This window comes from Panthera tigris, chromosome B3 (assembly GCF_018350195.1).
Source record: "Panthera tigris isolate Pti1 chromosome B3, P.tigris_Pti1_mat1.1, whole genome shotgun sequence".
Classification (NCBI taxonomy): domain Eukaryota; kingdom Metazoa; phylum Chordata; class Mammalia; order Carnivora; family Felidae; genus Panthera; species Panthera tigris.
Window position 1 is genome coordinate 44,733,244 of NC_056665.1, and position 18,780 is coordinate 44,752,023.

General features: G+C 43.0%; 1 protein-coding gene across 1 annotated transcript; it reads right to left on the minus strand.

Moving 5' to 3' along the window:
* Positions 1-17,019: 17,019 nt before the first annotated feature.
* Positions 17,020-18,176, minus strand: FOXB1 (forkhead box B1). The gene has a single exon (XM_042987687.1). It carries the CDS (start codon positions 18,174-18,176, stop codon positions 17,199-17,201), a length of 978 nt encoding a protein of 325 aa, XP_042843621.1. The 3' UTR covers positions 17,020-17,198.
* Positions 18,177-18,780: the final 604 nt, after the last annotated feature.

Below are 18,780 nucleotides of genomic sequence, written 5' to 3' on the forward strand. Positions count from 1 at the left end.
TAATTTTGGACAGCTAGCATCAGAATTAAGCTGAATTGCAGGACACCCATTTGGTGTTGGAGAGCAGAAGAATTGGTTGTGATTGTTTGGAAAAAGACACATTTGATGTCACAAAAGAAAACACACTTAATGTTTTATGAACGAATGAGTAAATGAAAGAATGAAGAAATCTTTGTCACTTGGTGCATTTTTGGCACAAGTAAATGAAAACCTGATTCAGATTGACTTCAATAGTAAAGAGAGCTTACTGGTTCATGATCAGACCTTCAAAGGTCCTGGGCAGGACCAGCATCAGGTAGTGTTCTACAGAGGGACTCAGTAATGTCCAACAGACTATTTCTTTCTGTCTCTCCACTCTTCTGTAATGTCAGCTATATCTTAAGGTGATTTCCCTGGGGTTCCCAAGACAGCAGTCAGCAACTTTCAGCTACTAATCATTCAGTTCTGTCAGGAAAGAGTGACGGCCTTTGTGGAAGCATTCCTGTCAGAATTCTGAGAATCAGTTTGATTGCATCAACTGAAGTCACATGCACATCTCTGACCAATCACTGTGCATGGGAATGCCCTAATAGGCATACAATAGGTTATTTGGTAGAGGTAGCCCTCTTACTATCTCATGCATTCCCAAACTGAAACTGGAAGTTTTGGAAAGGGGAGAATAGGTGCTTAGGAAGGCAACCAACTAATTTCTACTCCACTTGGAATATGCTCACATAACGTAACAAGTGATGTGGTTCCTCAATGTATTCATTTTTTAATTTACTGTTTTATTTTAATCAGCTAATCCCTAACAAACGTTATACCCAGGAGAGGTCAGGCCTTACCAAAAGCTAACTATGTAGTATTTTACATGTTGTACCAAACCAATGGTGTGTTTGATAGTACTTTGTAAACTAAACACTCTATAAAAATATATGAGATGATCCCCTGAGCAACTAGAGAAATATAAGAACATATTGAGAGCTGTGACGGACTTAATACTTGATCCAAGTTTTGTAACAAGTTTTGAATAAGTTTATTAATAGCCCCCAAATTCGCAATCAAATGGATTATCAGTGAAAATCTAGACTTTATCTTGACCTTTTGCCGAATTTGTGGCTAATTTACCACCAGTAAAAATAGGTATGATAGTGAAGGCCTCATAGACCAATTGGCGCTCTAAGTTTTTAGCCCTCAGGTTGGCAAACTTTTTTCTTAGAGAGAAAATAAATATTTTAGGCTTTGCAATGCCCAGAATGTGGTCTCTGTTGCAACTTAACTCTGCTATAGTAACCGAAAAGCAGTAACACAGATAATATATAAATGAAGGAATATGGCTATATTCCAACAAAACTTTATTTTATGGGCACTGAAGTTTAAATTTCATATGATTTTCATGTGTCATGAAATGTTAATAGTCTTTTGATTTTTCAAGTATTTAAAATATTGTTTTTAGTTCATGGGCTCTACAAAAATGGGTGGTAGGCTGGATTTGGCTTGTGGGCCATAATTTGCCAATCCCCATGTAAGCTCAAAGCTGTAAAACCAGGAGATTTATGAAAATGGCATTACCTGAACCAATAATCTGTGCATTCATGAAAAATCTCACCCTATAAGTAGGATATAGAATCTGTAAGTTTAGTCATTATTTGTTTTGTCCCTGTCACTAAACTCTTAATACCAATGAATGATCCTCAATTCCCAGAATTCACACTTTACCTTTAAAGTTAAAGAGTTAAGATTTCTGGGGGCTCCTGGGTCGCTCAGTCAGCTGAGGTCATGGTCTTCAGCTCAGGTCATGATCTCACTGATCATGGGTTCGAGCCTCGCGTCGGGCTCTGTGCTGACAGCTCAGAGCCTGAAGCCTGCTTCAGGTTTTGTGTCTCCCTCTCTCTCTGACCCTCTCCCACTTGCAGTCCCAAAAATGAATAAACATTAAAAAAAATATATTTAAAAAAGATTTAAGTTTTCTGAAGAAATATGGGAGTGATTTCAGGTTTTGACTGGGTATCTTCAATATTAGGTTGCATCTTTGTTGGAGCTGGTGCAAGTTCAGCAAATCCTTACCTTAATTCGCTGTTTTCTTCCCATAGTCATTTGCTCTCAACCATCCCTACTTCCGTCAATGAAACCTCCTTTCTAGTTAACCAGGCTTGGGTCTTTAGAGTCATTGTATAGTGAGCATTCTATAAGAATCATGGTCAGTCAGTCAAGATTCTGTATAGTGGACCTCCCTCCATGGGTCTTGGGGATGGGGTATGACCCATATCTAGCCCATCAGAGCACTGTATCTCCTCAGCTAAAGTGATTCGTTTAGGGATGGACAGATGACCCAAGGAGAAACAATCATACTCCTTCTTGGGACTTTTGTTAGAACTGTCGGGTTGAGTTAGGTTTCTGTTACTTGCAACCCAAGAAATCCTGATTAATTGAATTGCTATTTAATTCCTTTGATTTGTACCTCTTTTTCCCAGTACTTCTCCCTTTCACTAGTCAGTCACCATGTCCTCTAATTTACTGAGTGTGTTTTTCAAATCCATCCCTTTCTCTCCATTCATTATTTCACTGTTACTTCCTTCTATTTGTCACAGTAACCACAATGGTATCCTATTCAGTAAATATTCTTTGAAGGACAAGCAATATGTGACATGATGGTGGAATAGCACTGAATTTAGAGTCGGGTGGAAACTGGGTTTGAATCTTATTCAACCACTTACCAGAAAACTTATTAACTCCTTTTAGTACTAGTTTTCTTGTTTGTGTAATGAGAATTACTTCCTAAATTTGCTGTGAGGACCAAAGGAGAATAGCATGTGTGAATCAAACAGTATAGATACATAGTTGGGGCCCAAGTAATGAGGGCTCTCACTGGGTGAAAGGAACTGTCAAAGACCCACCTGGCATCCTTGAAGAGCGTTCTGATGTCTTTTCCATGGACCTTGCTTCCCTTCCATGCATCTTCTTCATCATTTCTTGCCTTCCTGCAGAGAGCATTTCTGGGTGCAGCCTCACTGCTCGTAAATCTCCTAAGGTCTCCACTAGTTCCACAGACTACATTCTGGCTCCCCAAAACTCCCATCTTCTGTCTCCACCCAGTTGGAGTTCCCTCTGGTCTCCACCATGAGGGCTTTTCCCCCCCACCAAGTGACGTCTTTACTGTCTGCCAGATATGCCACCTGAAGTCCTTATACTCGTTATCGTGAGTTTAAGGTATTTGCCTTCACTTAGTCCTAAACCTTAAATCCTTTCTCAACGCCTTCTGTTCCAACCTTTTTTCCTCCTTTTTCTCAGAACTTTCACAGAACCTGTTCTCTCATCTAGGCATGCTCTCCATATATGTGCTCTCCTCCTCTCCCTGGGAATCAGGGCTTGTTGGGTATATAGGTGTACCCATTTCCCTGTTGCCCAACTCCTAGCACAGTGGAGTGCCCATACCCAGTGTCCAATAAACATGGGTTGAGGGAGGGACTACAGACTTTCACAGAGCTGATGGATTAAGTGACCCAGGATCATAAATACATCATCACTCAGGATTCAGTTTAGAAAACGGAAATCACACTAGATATTTCAAATAGAGGAAATTGAATACAGAGCATCAGTTACATAGGTGTCAGTAGGCTTAGAGCCCAAAAAGGAACACTGAACAAACACCAAGGCAGTAATTGCAGGAAGCAGCTACCACTCCTGGGACCATAGAACAGAAAGAAAGGGGATGAACATGACAGAACCTAGGAGTGTGGAGAAGGGGTCCCAGTGAGCTGAGACCCAGACATGGGGAGAGGAACTGCCCTGCTGCTGATGGTGCCTCTGGGGATCAACAGAGGGACCCCGAGGTGCTGGTACTCAGATCACTGCTGGCATAGCTCAGGAAGCATGGTGAGGCTGGCTCTGGGAGTACTGAAAGATGGTGGAGGCTGGAGCCAAAGCCACTATGGGAGGGAAGCAAAATCAAGAGGGAGGTTCTTTCCCCCCTCCACTCTTCTTCCAACATTCCTCTAAGACTTTCTGTTTGCAGAAACACACAGGAAGTCAGCTAGCAAAGGAGTTTGGGAAACAAAATTTTCAGAACAAGGCATAGAGGGCTGAATTTGGAGCTGAGTAGATAAGTAAATATAAACTAACTCAAAATTTCTAATATAGCTCTCATTTTTTTAGAGGAGGGAAAAGGTAGGCCCAGAGAGTTTCAGTGATTTGCTTGATGCCCCCTTTTTAAATCATTGATTCCATGCTCTTAATATAAACCCTTAGGAATAGTGCTATTATTTTCATTTTAGGGGAAGATCATACCCAAATGATAACTTGTGAGAATATCCTTCTACTTCTCCTCTGCTTTGAGGCTGCTTTATGCAAATTAATGACATGCAGCATATGCCATATAGGATCACACGTGTTGCTTTGAACGATTAGGGAAAAAAATAGAAGCTTACTGCTTTGCCAAGTTCATTGGTTCCAAAACGGGGTGCTTTTATAAGGTTCAGGGAGGGTCATGTGAGCCAGCCTCCCCAACAGCATATGAGTTTTCAGTTACCATCAAGTTGGTAGTATCAATATCAGTATCACTCTGAAAACTAAATGCTACCCATTGCAGCAGAAATCATCACAGAAAACTTCTGCTCCAAAGTGGTAGCAGGTTTTATTTTTTCCATAAGAAAGTAAAAGAAGACAAAACAAGACCATCTCCAAAGTAGATTATTTAATATCTAAAAGCATCTTCTCCCAGTGTTCCCTCTCCTGTGCCGTCTGCTGAGCCCCAGGGAATGTGGACATTCACCCACACCAACCTTAGAGGACTGGCAGTTGACTGGCTGTGTCCTACACGGGTGGATATTTGAAACTCAGACAGAAATAGAACAGAGTAAGAGAGAAAGGTGCAAAAAGGGCCCTAAGCTTTACAAGTGGATCCATCCTTAAAGATGAGGTGGGCTGAAAGACTCAAGGACTAAATCATGGTTATTTGAGTGGTAGTCCCACAACCTATTAGAGTGGGGGCTCATATGCACCACAGAGAGGCCGGAAACAGGTTATAAACCCTTATTGAAAAGTTGAACCACCAAACCATGGTGAGGTGATCAAAAAGCATGGGTGAGTTTCACCAGCATTCTCCAGTCCAATGACAGACTCTGTAAGGTACACTGTTTGGAAAAGGCTGAGAGACTCCAGACACTTAGTAAACAGGAAGCCCACTATCCAGGTATGAAAACAGTTTCCTCAGGAGTCACTTATGACTGAGGTGCATGGTCAAAAGGGAGGCTAGAGCTGGACAGTAAGCAGAAAGATACACAACCTTCTGAAAATGCATGCCGATGAAATACATGTAAGTGCCAGTCTCCTGGTAGCTGGATTGAAGAAGATATGTAGGGGCTCAAGCATACTTTTAGAAAGCACCACTAAAAAATGTGAACGTCAAAACACCAGATACTGACCTCTTCAACGTTCGGTTCCATCAACAACAGACAAAATCGTATTTGCTGAGATAGAAAGTTACCCTAACCCTTTCCTTCCTTTTCCCCTCCCTCTCCCCCTTCCTTTTTCTCTTCTTTCTAAAATCGTAGTAAAAGTACAAAAGTGGTATTTCTCCCCCCGCCCCCCCCCCCCAAACAGACTTATTTTGCCCGCTGACACAGACAGTAAGGGAAGAAAAAGACATACGGGTTAGTAATTTTCTTCTAACTAGAGCATGTCCCCGCCTAGATTTCGTATTAGCTGTTCTCATTCTCAAAGGATTTGACTTAATTGTACATGGATCCCAGTTGGTTGGATATACCTTAAGACTGTTCCCCCCTCCCCGCCTCAAGAAGGTGGTGGTGTTGCATGGTGACTTTTTTGGGATATGATCGGACTGAGATCAAAGATCAACTATTGCTTGAAGGGTACTTCTGGTTTTATTGAAGGTATTGCTCCCCCCACCAGCCCCCAGCTGCATAAATTAAATAGAAGATAGTATAGGAAGAGAATGCAATTTAGTGACTCATAACTCATACTCGCAGCAAAGCTGGGGAGGGTAAGAGAAGTAACAAAAGAATAATTAGATTAGCAGCCGCAAAAATCATTTTGTGTCTGACACCTTGGTTTGAGGGTAATCCTCCTCCTCCCTCTCCACACCTTAATGAGCTTAATATAGCCCTTGAGTCTAAGAAATCATGTGAACTTCTGCCATCAATAACAGAAATATCTTGATATTAAACCAGATTTTACTGAGAGTCCATTGGGCATCAACACCACTTACTAGCTGGGTAACCTTGGGCAAATTAGTTAAGGGCCCACTGCCTCAATATTGCCATCTATAAAATGGACTTCATAAAAAGCACCCATATCATAAGGTTATTATTACGATTAAATGAGTTAACTTTTGTGAGGAACTTAGAACAGTCCCAGGCACATGGTAAATGCTATATAGGCATTTATTAAATTCTTAAAGTGTCAGGGAAGTAGTGTAAGCCATTGCTCGATGGGGAAAAGGAGACTAAAAGTGCCCTAATTTTCATGTTTACCATCTTTATGTGCCTGGCTGTCCCATTGTTTCCTGTCATGTCTTTTAACAACCTTAGCAGTTTGTCAACATTGTATCTTTAAATCTATGAAAAGGCCCACTCTGGGGAATATACAAAAAAAGGAGCAACAATTTCCCCTGCCATAACACCCCCTTTTCACTGCCAGGTTACTTCATGGGTGTGGGAACAGAAGGGCAGACAGTGAAAATGTGAGGGTTAAAAGATGGCATGATGCTTCCGATTCTGTGTCTCCCTCTCTCTCTGCCCCTCCCCCGTTCATGCTCTGTCTCTCTCTGTCTCAAAAATAAATAAACGTTAAAAAAATTAAAAAAAAAAAAAAAAAAAAAAAGATGGCATGAAACACAGACCTTCCTTCTATGAGCCTGCAATCTGTCGTGAAGAGCTTAAGACGAAATTTCTCTCAGGCAAGATGACTTCTGGTAGCTATTTTTATTTTGGAATTCCTCTATCACAGACAGTAACAGTCACTTAAGTTTACATGACACTTCAAAGCACTTTCATGTACTTTGCTCCACTTGACCATCAAGACAAGCCTTGAGCAAACCCTTATTCTCTATGAAAGACGGATAACCGAGAGCTAAGGAGAATTGCCCAGAACCATTAAGGTAAAAGGTACTAGAACTAGGTCTCAGGGACACCTGGGTGGCTCAGTAAGTTAAGTATATGACTCTTGATTTCGGCTTGGGACATGATCTCACAGTTCGTGGGATTGAGCCCCCCATCGGGCTCCTTGCTGATAGCACAGAGCCTGCTTGGGGTTCTTCCTCTTACTCTCTCTCTCTCTCTGCCCGCCCACCCCCCCCCCACCCCTGCCAAACAAACAAACTTAAAAAAAAAACAAAAAAAAAACAGCTAGCACTCAAACTCAGGTCTTCTAGCCAAAATGTTTTCTTGCAAGATCTTGTTTGTCCAGGTGATGCTTAGTAATGTCTGTTAAGTTGGATTTAATGAGACTGAGTTGAATTGACTTGAACGGAATTAAAAAGGACATGTGTTGAAATGTTCTGGGGGACACTTTTAAAGAACCATGCTAACGGAGACATCAGATTTTCATCGAGCTTCCCTGCTTTCTCTCACCTTTGCTCTTTCCCTCCCCCTATCTCTCCTCTTTGTGTGAAGTGAGCCAAGCTGAGAGTAGGAGTGATCAGCTCTGGGGACAGTGGTTGGGAGACTGTGGAAAAGTAATTGTGAACAAATTCCTTTGGTTCCATGATTTTTTTCCCCACCAAAAAACATTCGTTCCAATTCAGGAGAGTGATTTCCATGGTAGCACTAGTTTTGGAACTCTTCATGCTTATTCTTCTTTCTAGGTCTGCTCCAGGCTACCTGGATGTTCTCCCATCGACAAGTAGCTGATCAGCACCTGTTTCATGCCTTACACATTTAAAAACAAATGTATTAAAAACAATTAAGACCTCAAGAACTTCAGTAGGGAAATAAGACATGGAAGTGTCACGTAAGAGGGGCGCCTGGGTGGTTCAGTCGGTTAAGCATCCGACTTCAGCTCAGGTCATGATCTCATGGTTCATGGGTTCAAGCCCAGCATCAGGCTCTGTACTGACAGTTCAGAGCCTGGAGCCTGCTTCGGATTCTGTGTCTCCCTGTCTCTCTGCCCCTCCCACACTCGCACTCTGTCTCTCTTTCAAAAATAAAACGTTAAAAAGATAATTTAAAAAAAAAAGAAAGTTTGCCATGTAAGAAAGGATAGTGGTGCCTGGGTGGCTCAGTCAACTGGTTAAGCACCTGACTCTTGATTTTGGCTCAGGGCGTGATCTCATACTTTGTGGGTTTGAGCCCCGCATGGGGTTTTGTGCTGACAGTGTGCATGGAGCCTGCGTGGGATTCTCTCTCCCTCTCTCTCTGCCCCTCCTCTTCTCGTGTGCTCTCTCTCTAAATAAATACATATTTAACAACAACAACAACAACAACAACAACAAAAGAGCAAAATTAAATGCCACAACAAGGAGACAAAATCTGAAGCTCTGATTCCTTGCCGGATGCCGTTTCCCACCCCCCAAACGCCCACTCCCACCATCTCCCATCTTGAGAGTCAGCCATCTCAAAGCAACTGAAGAAGTGACATAGTCAATACCTGCAGTAGGCCTGGACCTTCTAGACTTGTGGCAGTCTGGAAGACTATTTGCTTTCAGTTTCAGGGAGGGTATCAAGAAGAAATGGTTCACAGTGAGGGTAGATCTCTTGATCTTTAGACCTGGAACTTACAGTGACCATTCCCTCTCGTTACACAAACTACCCAAGGTCCCCGCTTAAAAACTTCGAAGCTTCTGGGGCACCTGGGTGGCTCAGTCTGTTGAGCATCTGACTTCGCCTCAGGCCCTGATCTCATGGTTCTCTGGTTTGAGCCCCACATTGGGCTTCGTGCTGGCAATGTGGAGCCTGCTTCGGATTCTGTGTCTCCCTCTCTCTCTCTCCCTTCCCTCTTGCACTTTCCCTCTCTCAGAAATAAATAAACATTAAAGAAAAAGTTTGCACCTTGCTATGCTGTGTAAACTGCCTTAAAATCATGTGAGCCTACATTAACAGATAAAAGCCTTCATTTCGACAGTTTCAGTACTTTTGTGATATCTGATTTTTAGTGGCATTTGTCTGGCATTTAAGACTGAACTTCTGTTTTACTTTCAGAACCTGACTTTCGTGCTATTAAATTATTTGGATGTAGATAAAGAAATGTATCAGTGGGATTCAACAAATGAGTGAAATAAAGGAATTGGTTTACCTGGAATTTCTCAGGACCTTCCAACTCTTAACATTCAGTGTCTTTTGATTCTACACTGAGGCAATATTGCTCTGGGTCCCAGATAGAGGACAGAGAGCAATGGGCAAATAACAAAGCTGAAATCCTAAATTAAATTACATTATTCAATTTGTAGAGAGTTGTTAGGGAATCCCATATAACAGTACTAATGTATTTTACATCACTGAAAACACACTGTTAGGTATGAAAGATGTTCACCATAACAATCTTTGTATTAGCAAAACAAACAAACAAAACCTAAAAACATTTAGAATGTCCCAATTAGGCATTTAGTATTCCTCTAAATTGGTATACCATACAAATATTAAAATAGATGTTTATGAAAACTGTGTAATGAAAACATGGTAAATGCTTATGGTAGAATGTTGGAGAATTGCAAGATACACAAATTATGTATACTGATTATAATTATGGAAAATATTCAAAGGAGAAATGGATTATTTTAAGGTCATACAGGAAAAATATAGAAAAAAACATTTCTATAATATAGTTGTAGTATTTTTACAGTACAGACTAGGTTTCTAAATGGAATAGAACAGAACAAAACCAATTATATATTTAGATATCAATATAAATCTCTCCATAAACTCCACCATTTCTCACTGCAGTGAAATTCCAAGTAATTATTTTATATGATTTATTCAGCATCTGTCATTTTAAGAATATAATGTTTGGCTACACAGCAAAGAATAATTAGCAATATAATTAATCAAATTGCTGTTTATATTTCTATGTCAAAGTTAATCATTTTCATTTTCTTGTTTTATGGAAGGAGTTCCTTTATTAAAGCCACAGTAAATTTAAATGCATTTCACACGTTTTAATTGTACAAACTTAGTAGCACAGCTGAACTCTGTAGTCAGTACTCTCAATTACTGACACCTAGAACAAAGGCAGAGGGTTTTTACCTAAGCCAAAGCGAGAGGACTATTTTCAGAACTCCCATTCATTCAGTTGGTTGTTCTGTGTTGGGGACAGGAATTATTGCATATAGACGATCTGGACTGATCTGATAGTCATAAAATGTCATCCTTGCCTGTTCTCCCTGCCCTCTCCCTATCCACCAACACACACCACAAGGATGAGAACTGTTAGTATCTTCCAGACAGCCATAGAAATAGTTGATTCAGTCTGACTAATCCATTGAACACGGGAGGGGTAGGTAGTCATTTATCAGTTTTTCTCCAATATGAAATCATGCTAGGTATCTTGAGACAGACCATTATGTCACATTTGTTGTTCCTGTTTTTGTAGTTGCCATAAATATCATGGTACCCAGGGTGATGGGGAACTTTCCAATGATCATTTTTATTGTTTTTTATATAAGCCTTCAGTCTATCAAACATATGTAAATAAATAAAATATATGTTGGTATTTCCAAGTGAGCTAGACATTTGCTGCTCTGTGTTTCACTGTAGCAGGTCTGGTGGGGGAGTTTAGATGCTCGGAGTTTTCCTGTTGTGTGAAACCATTCTTGGCTGTAATGTCTCTCCAAGGAGCTGCTCTAATTAATGCAAAACACTCTAGATACTACTTAATAAATACTAAGCTTCCTCTAAGTGGCACAATATTAAGATCCTTTACTAAACAGTTATTGCTATGTACTGGAATCATCAGACCAATGCATTGTGTTTTGGGAAGGAAGGGAAAGAAATGTATTGCAAAAGTAGAGTTTGGAAACATTTATTCCTGTGAACCAACAACTCTTTATATACTATACTGTCTACCTTAGTAAACCAAGTCAACAGGGAACACTCTGGGGAAGAAATTAACTGAGTAAATAAAAATATACAGACTGCAAAGCATGAATCAGAATCACACTGCCTCTAAACAACAGATACTTAAAGAATGCTTTTTATCTGTGAGCTTAATCTGCTCTAATTAATGCTCCCAGTTTGTTCCTTCAAAAGCTTGCAACTGATTTGACATCAGTTATTTGCAGACACAGGCAAAAGGAGGCTGTCTGCAAAGAAGAACCATATATTCTAGAAAATTTCTCTAAGGAACATCTTCCAAAGAAGGTTTTATTTAGCCAGCTATAATTTTTCAGGGGTAATTTCTGATTATGTTATTATTAGTTCTAGTAAGTTTGTTAGTTTATGGTTATAAAACAACCAGCTTTTTCTTCAGTCTCTTTTTTTATCTGTAGGTCTGAGCCACCTTCCATCCCCAGCTCCAGATACCAATCCCACAAATTAAAAGAATAGTTTAAATATGATCATACAGATGTTGAAGGTAAACTGAAAAGTATTCAAGGTTTTGATGCACCTGGGAAAAGTACCAGGCAAAAATTTTAAAATACAATAGATTTTCTCCAAATACTTTCTCCTTCAGATCAGATCTCATTTAGACTTCAAATTTGAGAAAAACTGGTTCATTCCTCTGTGATCATACCTTGAAAGCTAAGAAGTCTGCTTCTTTACCGTGCCCTGCTCTGCCTCTAGGAGCAGCTCTTAACAGTCACTGTAAGCTTTCTAAAATATGGACACGTAAAAGTCTATAAAATGCACCAAAACAAAAATGTCAGCCATAGAAGACACAGGATAGAAGTATTGCCACAAGATTATGTCAGTTACCGCTGACACATGTGGCCTGATCCCCCACCCCCACCCCCAACGCCTGAGAATGGGCAACGAAAATGCAGGAGGATTCTGACTTGGAAATTCCAACCAAAGAGCAACTCCTCTGTTGATTTTTATACAAGTTTACCATCATGGTGCTCAGAGTAGTTATCAAAAAGTGGGGTGTTTAGGGGAGAAAGAGAGAGAGAGAGAGAGAGAGAGAGAGAGAGAGAGAGAGAGAGAGAAACAGACAGAGAATTGACCAGGTGAGGTTGACAGCTCAGCTTTCAAATCTGTTGTAACATCACTGACCAGATATTAGTTGAAGGAAGAAGACATATTGACCCAGACGTGAGTCTGGTCTTTGAAAACAAGCTGTTTATGTAATCCATGCCAAGCAAGGAGGTAAGAGACTTGGAGATGTGTGTGATATAATGATGCTTATATTGATGTAAATAAAGATTTATTTAAATCAAAGTTCTCTTAGACCTGCTAGATGGTTGACCACCAAAGAGCTTCTTGGGAATCCTGAGGCCCACACTGCCACCCCCAATCACTTTCTTCCCCTCCCCCATTTTTTCAGACGCCAGAAGATGCCTGCTGCATCTTGCACTGTAGTGCAAACAGATCCCTGCAAAGAGAGAGGAAGATAAAATGAATTTAAATTCCAAAGGGGTTCCAGTGCCGGTTTCCTAGTCCCCGAGTCAGCAATGTGTTTGTGAAAATTCAGCCTTTTTGTCTCCCAGTAAAAAGGAGCTAAATCTACATCGGTGGCCCAGTCTCGGGTTGCTATTCTTTGCATTTTCTATTCGAGTGAATGAGAGTGAATGAAGTGGCCGGGACCCTTCATTTGATCTACTCAATTGCATAAAGTGACAGAATTCTAATATATTTGTTTAATGCTCTTCAATGGGCTTTCACTTTTTTGCTTGCAAATGAAGCATCCGTGGGCAAAGTTTCGTCCCCCTTTAACACTGGGACATATTTCATAACTCAGGCTGTGGTTTGAAGTGATCTTGAGAGGAGTTTTAGACTCAAAAAGTGGAAAATAAAGAAACAGATGTGAAGTTATTGTAAATTCCTAGAGTGGGCTCTGGGGCTATTGTGCCCCCACGGCGGGCGGTCCAGGGGCTGTGCCTTTCATGCTGTAATTGAAACATATTAATTAGATAATTTGTTGTTAGTTTAAACGAAACAAATGCATCCCCTTTGAGGCTTCACAGCCGGTGGGTTGGGTTGTTTTTGTTTTGTTTTTGTTTGGGTGTCTCTGTGCATATGTGGCTTTAGGAGAAAAAAAAAAGTGACATTTACATTACGAATTTGAGAGCAGATCCTGATCCTTCTCATTTGTTATATAGATACATTGTAAAAAAAGAGTTTCCATTTGTGAAAGTCTAAGCCAAGTCCCCTACCCTAACCTTGCATACACTAATGTAAAACCTTCTCTTTGCAGCTCTCCCCTGGCTTCTTGCTCCCACCCACTCCCCAACTTCACCCCACTCTAGCACCTGGCCAGATTTATGCTTCCAAGATGCGCAGTGTTCTCATCTATTTTAAAGGAAGTGAACGCACTGCTATAATATTTCAGCCGTTCTGACAATCATTTATTAGCCCTGCTCCCGCTAGTCTTCAGGCTTCTCAGAATCTCCAACTCAGGCAACAGGAACAGTGAGAACTTCTGCAGCTTCTCTCTCTCGAGAAAGTGCACAAAATTCATCCATTGTGTAAGCATTTCCCCCCATCACAGGGAAAGCCACTTAAAACCACAGCTGAGTACAGGATCATGTTAAAAACCAAAAGTAACGGGACAGCCAAATTTCCAAATAAAAAACCTGAATTTAACAAAAAAAATGAATACTGCCCAAATTTACAAAATAGAAAATGTAAGTTAACTCGATCTTCAGGATAAGACTCCCCAATATACACCTCGATGCATGGTGTTGTCTCTTTCAGTTTTATTTTAAAGCTGTGTGTATTGACTTTGGACTTGAGCCAGGTGAAAAGATTTAACATGACAAAGAGAGCCATTGAAGGTATCATAGTTATAAACTTCCTTGTTTGTGGGGGCACTTCAGCTAAACTGGGTGTGAGACTCAGAGCTGGGGATGGAGAGGGTGGAGACGTGGGTTTGGGCTGCCTTTGGATTTCTGATCAAGGTCAAAATATCACCAGTGGATTTTTTACTTTACTCATTCAACTTTGTCTGAGAAGAGATGCCTGCAGTTGTGAAAGGAGGGCTCACAATGCCCAAGTTATTTCATTCTTTGCAATACACCATGACGAACTTACCGGCTGAAAAGAACATTTTCAGATCCTGAGTTGAAGTCACTCCTTTGCTAAAAATCAGAAATTGGATCTGCATCTTATTTACCTCAATTATTAAATGTATGTGTGTGTACATTTATACATAGACATTCTACTGCCTATTATAGGACGAATATTTTACCTGATTATCCAAGTTGATAATTTATAAAATGTTTAAGGCCCATGTTAGCCCATTCTGTTGCCTGCATTCCCAGTTCGAATTCAGTGTTAGTAAATTTGACAAAATTAGAATATTCCGGAAATTGCCTTAATTTTATTCGGCAGGAAATGATGAATATTTATTTATTTATTTATTTTTTAATGTAGATGATGTCTTGTTGAGAACAAAGTTTCAGGAGTTTCCTAGCCCAGGGTGGAGAAGTTTTGCAGGCTTTCTTTTGCTGATCTTGTTGATATAATTGTGAATTGGGCTTGATGAATGAGTTTAGTTGTCCCCTGTCTGACGAGCTTTAGTAGCTTCATGCATTTTAATCAGCCCAATGATTCACTTATTTTGCAGTTTTTTTTTTTTTTTTGGCTGTGTGTGGGATCCTTCCTTTTAAAAAATGGTCACAACAGGATTAATTACCCTTTGCATTAATCCTAATTTTTTTCCCCAGATAACCCTCTAAATATGTTAAGGGTCGCAGGTGCTAAGGATTCTCCTTATGGAGAATAGTGATCAAGATTTTTGTGTGGGTTTCTCTCTGTATTGCACAAAGGCCTTTGTTTAATCGTATTACACAGTAAAGTGTTAATCACCATTTAAGTTTTTCTTTGTCTTGTAACTTCATTAGTTGAATACACACCTCACTCTGGAAATACTGGGACCCCTTCAGGAAAGTTTCAGTTGGCCTTAAACCATAAATTCAGGGCAAATTTTAATTCTCTGCAAAAATTGAGGAAAAGCAAATACTTAGAGTCAAACATTTAAATTAACTTCATCGAGAATTATTTTCCCACATGAAGAAATGAAAAGAAATCTGTTCTATTCAAACTGAACAGGTTTCTTGACACTCAAGATGAACTTCTAGGTAACTTCTGAAAAAGAAGGTTTCAACAACTGAAATAATTTAAAGGAGCAGGGAAATGAATATTCTAAGATACATCAGAATATGAGTATTGATGAAACAAGTCTGTTTTTATCTCCATATAGACTCTACCTGATTTCTACATAAGCCTTACATGCAGTATGTTTTGTAAAATGTATATTTTAGGATACAAAAAATTACATAGAAAGTATTGCATTTTTTAAATGACAGTTTTCCAGCACTACACCTGTGCACCTGATGATCTATTCTAGGAGTAGCTTCCTCTTTCCCTCTGCTTCAGGAGTCCGTTTGAATCATTTCTCCCTCCCTTTCTTATGCAAGTGCATCAGAGGAGATCTATTTTAGAAATAAGATATGAAAAAGTCAAACTACTCAGACAATGTACTGCAAGAAGTGTGCTTAGAGAGGCACTACGTCTATCTTTTGTAAAGTTATTGTTTGCAGCAACTCTTCAAAAACACACAAAACTAAAATTTGAATTTATGTATTTTAATGAGAAAATATTATTTGGACTAGATTCATAATTTAATGTAGACACCTTTTTAAAATTCTTTGTCTTAAAACAGGCATGCTGGGAACAAGAACATCAATATTTAAGATGCCATGCTAATTCTGGACAGGGAAGGAGAAAAATGAAAGGGAAAAATTTTACAGCCCTATGACAACTACAACTTTTTTTTTTTTTAACTTAAGCAGGTCACACCAGAACAACAGTTCGTTTTCCAGCAAATTACCTAAGAACTCTAAAGGAATATAGCAAACAAAAGTGCATTTTACACAGTGTATAATCATTCCTATTCACAAGCATTTACATCTCTTTGCAGCCCTTTAGCTTCTTGGGAAAGTTCTTGTAGCAAACAGAAAGACTTGTCCATGGGAGACCTATCCGGTGACACTGCTTCATGTTACCAGTCAGCTATCTAAATTCTGCTAGGGTTGCCCTTGATGCTTTCTTAGTTTGGGCTTATTTCATTTTCTTTTTTCTTTCTTTTCTTTCCTTTTTTTTCCCCCTTCCAACAATAAAATAAATAGCTAAAAGGTCTCTAAGTAACAGGAAAGTTAACATCCCAATTAACTTTCCCATCCCCCCTTCCCACCCCTAAACCTGGCCAGAAATGGAGAGTAAACATTCACATTACAACAGGTACTTGTAAAGTGGGCTTTGCCCGCTCGCCCGCCAAGCAATACAGATTCAAGTTCACTGTTTACATTTTACCGGGCGCCTTTGTAAACAATACTACAAGGTTACTTTTAGTTTTATTTTGCTTGTGTTGAGGACAAGCGTCCCCTTCTCAGTTTGGCAGCCTCTCCCCTAACTCCCCGTGCCTGGAGCGTCTGGCAGGAAACAAAACCCAAAACAAAACAAAACAAAACAAAACAAAAAACAAAACAACAAAACAAAAAACTCCGCAGAAGCTGGGGAGGCAGGGCCGCTACTCCAGGAAGCTGTGGTCCGCCCAGCCCCTGCCGGATGGGCGGAGGCGAGTCGGGTAAGGAAGATTAGTGGTCCCTCTTCCCGGCAGATTTCCAAGACGTAAACGAGATCCGGCCCTCCGCGGTGCGGCTGTAGCCCTCAGGGGAGATCTGTTCGAGGAAACCTCTGAGGCGGTTTCTCTTGTCTAGGAACTGACTGCGCGGTGTCCTGCGCCCCGCCGATCCCGGCCGAGGGAAGACGCGCTCCTCTCCGCGAAGGCGGGAGGCAGGATTTCCCCTGCCTCTTAAATGGGAGGGGGTTTCGGGGCGCCGGGGAGTCGGAAGGCTTGGCCCAGGTGCTCCCTGCCTTCCCCTCTTGTGGAGGCGAGGACAGCTCCCACGCGCCTCCAGGCCATCTGCAAGTTTGTGTTTTGTCTCCTGGGTCCAAAACAAAGTTCTCCTGGGGGAGAGAGGGTTGGCCGAAGGTGAAATGGACAAGTTAGGGTGGCGGTCTTAGATGGGGGGAGGGCAGGGCTGGGAGGCGGGGAAGGCGTATAAGCTGGCGGGGAGGGGAACAAGAGGGGGCTCCGGCTGCTGCGGGTCAATGCACCGCCACCGAGTGCAAGGCGGAGGCCGGGCTGGTGAGCGTTTCACTGGGAGTGGCGGGGCTGCTTTGGCTGGTGGCTGTCTGCGAGGACGTGGGGCTGAGCGACGGCGGCGAGTTCGAGAGCAAGGTGGGGATGGGCGCGGGCAGCGCGGGCAGCGCGGGCACCGCGGCCGGGGTGGGCTTGATGGGCACCGGGATGGCGGGCAGCGTCTGGCCTGCTGCGTGGCACAGCGGCTTCAATGGCACGCCGTAGGCGCTGTAATCGCCACTAGCCATGGAGATGGGGGTGGCCGAATCGATCATGCCTGCGGAACCGTACACGTGCGGCCAGCCAGTGCCCAGCGAGCTGCTCATGGTAGTCAACTGGTTGGGGAGCGGGTAGGCGGCGGGCACGGGCTGCATGGCGGAGAAGGCCAGCCCCCCAGGCATCTTGTACTCTCGAGCGATGATATTCTCGATGGCGAAGGGGTGCTTGAAACCCGATGGCTGCGCCACGCCGCCCAGGTTGTAGGCGGCAGCGGGCATCTGTGGCAGGTGCGTGCCGGAGGCCGCAAGCGCGCTGAGGCGCAGCTTGGCCTGCTGCTGCAGATACTGCGCGGCGTCGGCGGGCTTGCTGGGCGCCAGGTGGTCGGACTTGAGCACCTTGAAGCGCTTGCGGCGCCGCAGGAAGCTGCCGTTCTCGAACATGTCCCCGCAGCTGGGGTGCAGCGCCCAGAAGCTGCCCTTGCCCGGCTGGTCTGGCCGCCGCGGGATCTTGATGAAGCAGTCGTTGAAGGATAGGTTGTGGCGCAGACTGTTCTGCCAGCGCTGCGTGTTCTCCCGGTAGTAGGGGAAGCGGTCCATGATGAACTTGTAGATCTCGCTCAACGGCAGCATCTTCTCGGGCGAGCTCTGGATGGCCATGGCGGTCAGCGAGATGTACGAGTAGGGCGGCTTTTGGTCGCTGTACGTGTTGCGGCCCGGCCGAGGCATCTTCTTGTTTGCCCCCTTCTTGCTCTGGGTCCGCGCGGGCCGGCGGCTGCTTGGATCTGAACAGGGGGGGAAGATAACGGGAAGGGGGGAGGCATGGATGCACAGACAGACACCGCGAGGTCAGCCGGGACGAGTACAGACCAGACGTGGTGGGTAGGGGCTGCGGCGCCCGATCAGCCTGCGCCCGCGCTGTGGAGCTGGCAACTTTGAGTGCAGAGTGGGGTGCGGCCGGGGGGCGCGGAAGGGGAAGCGGATGAGCAGCGCGGGGGAAGCACGGACCTGGAGCGGGGTCTGGGGCAGGGATGCAACCGGAGGGCTCACCTTAAAGTTGCTCCAAGTTGTTTGTCCGCATCCGGGATGGCACTGCAGCTCTGCGGTCCCTCCCTGTGCTCAGCCGGGACACAGTGTCTGGTCTCGGTTGGGCTCCGCGCGTCTCTGAGCTTCGCAGCTCAGCCTTGCAGCGCCCGGAGCCGGCCAGTCCGCAGCGCTTCTGGCGGTGCGCTCCCCGGGCGGCCGAGCTCGGCTGCGGAGTCCCGGTGCAGACGGCAGCAGCGGCGGCCTCGGGGCTCCGGAGGGCGCTGCTGTGGGCTCCGCGGCTCCGCTG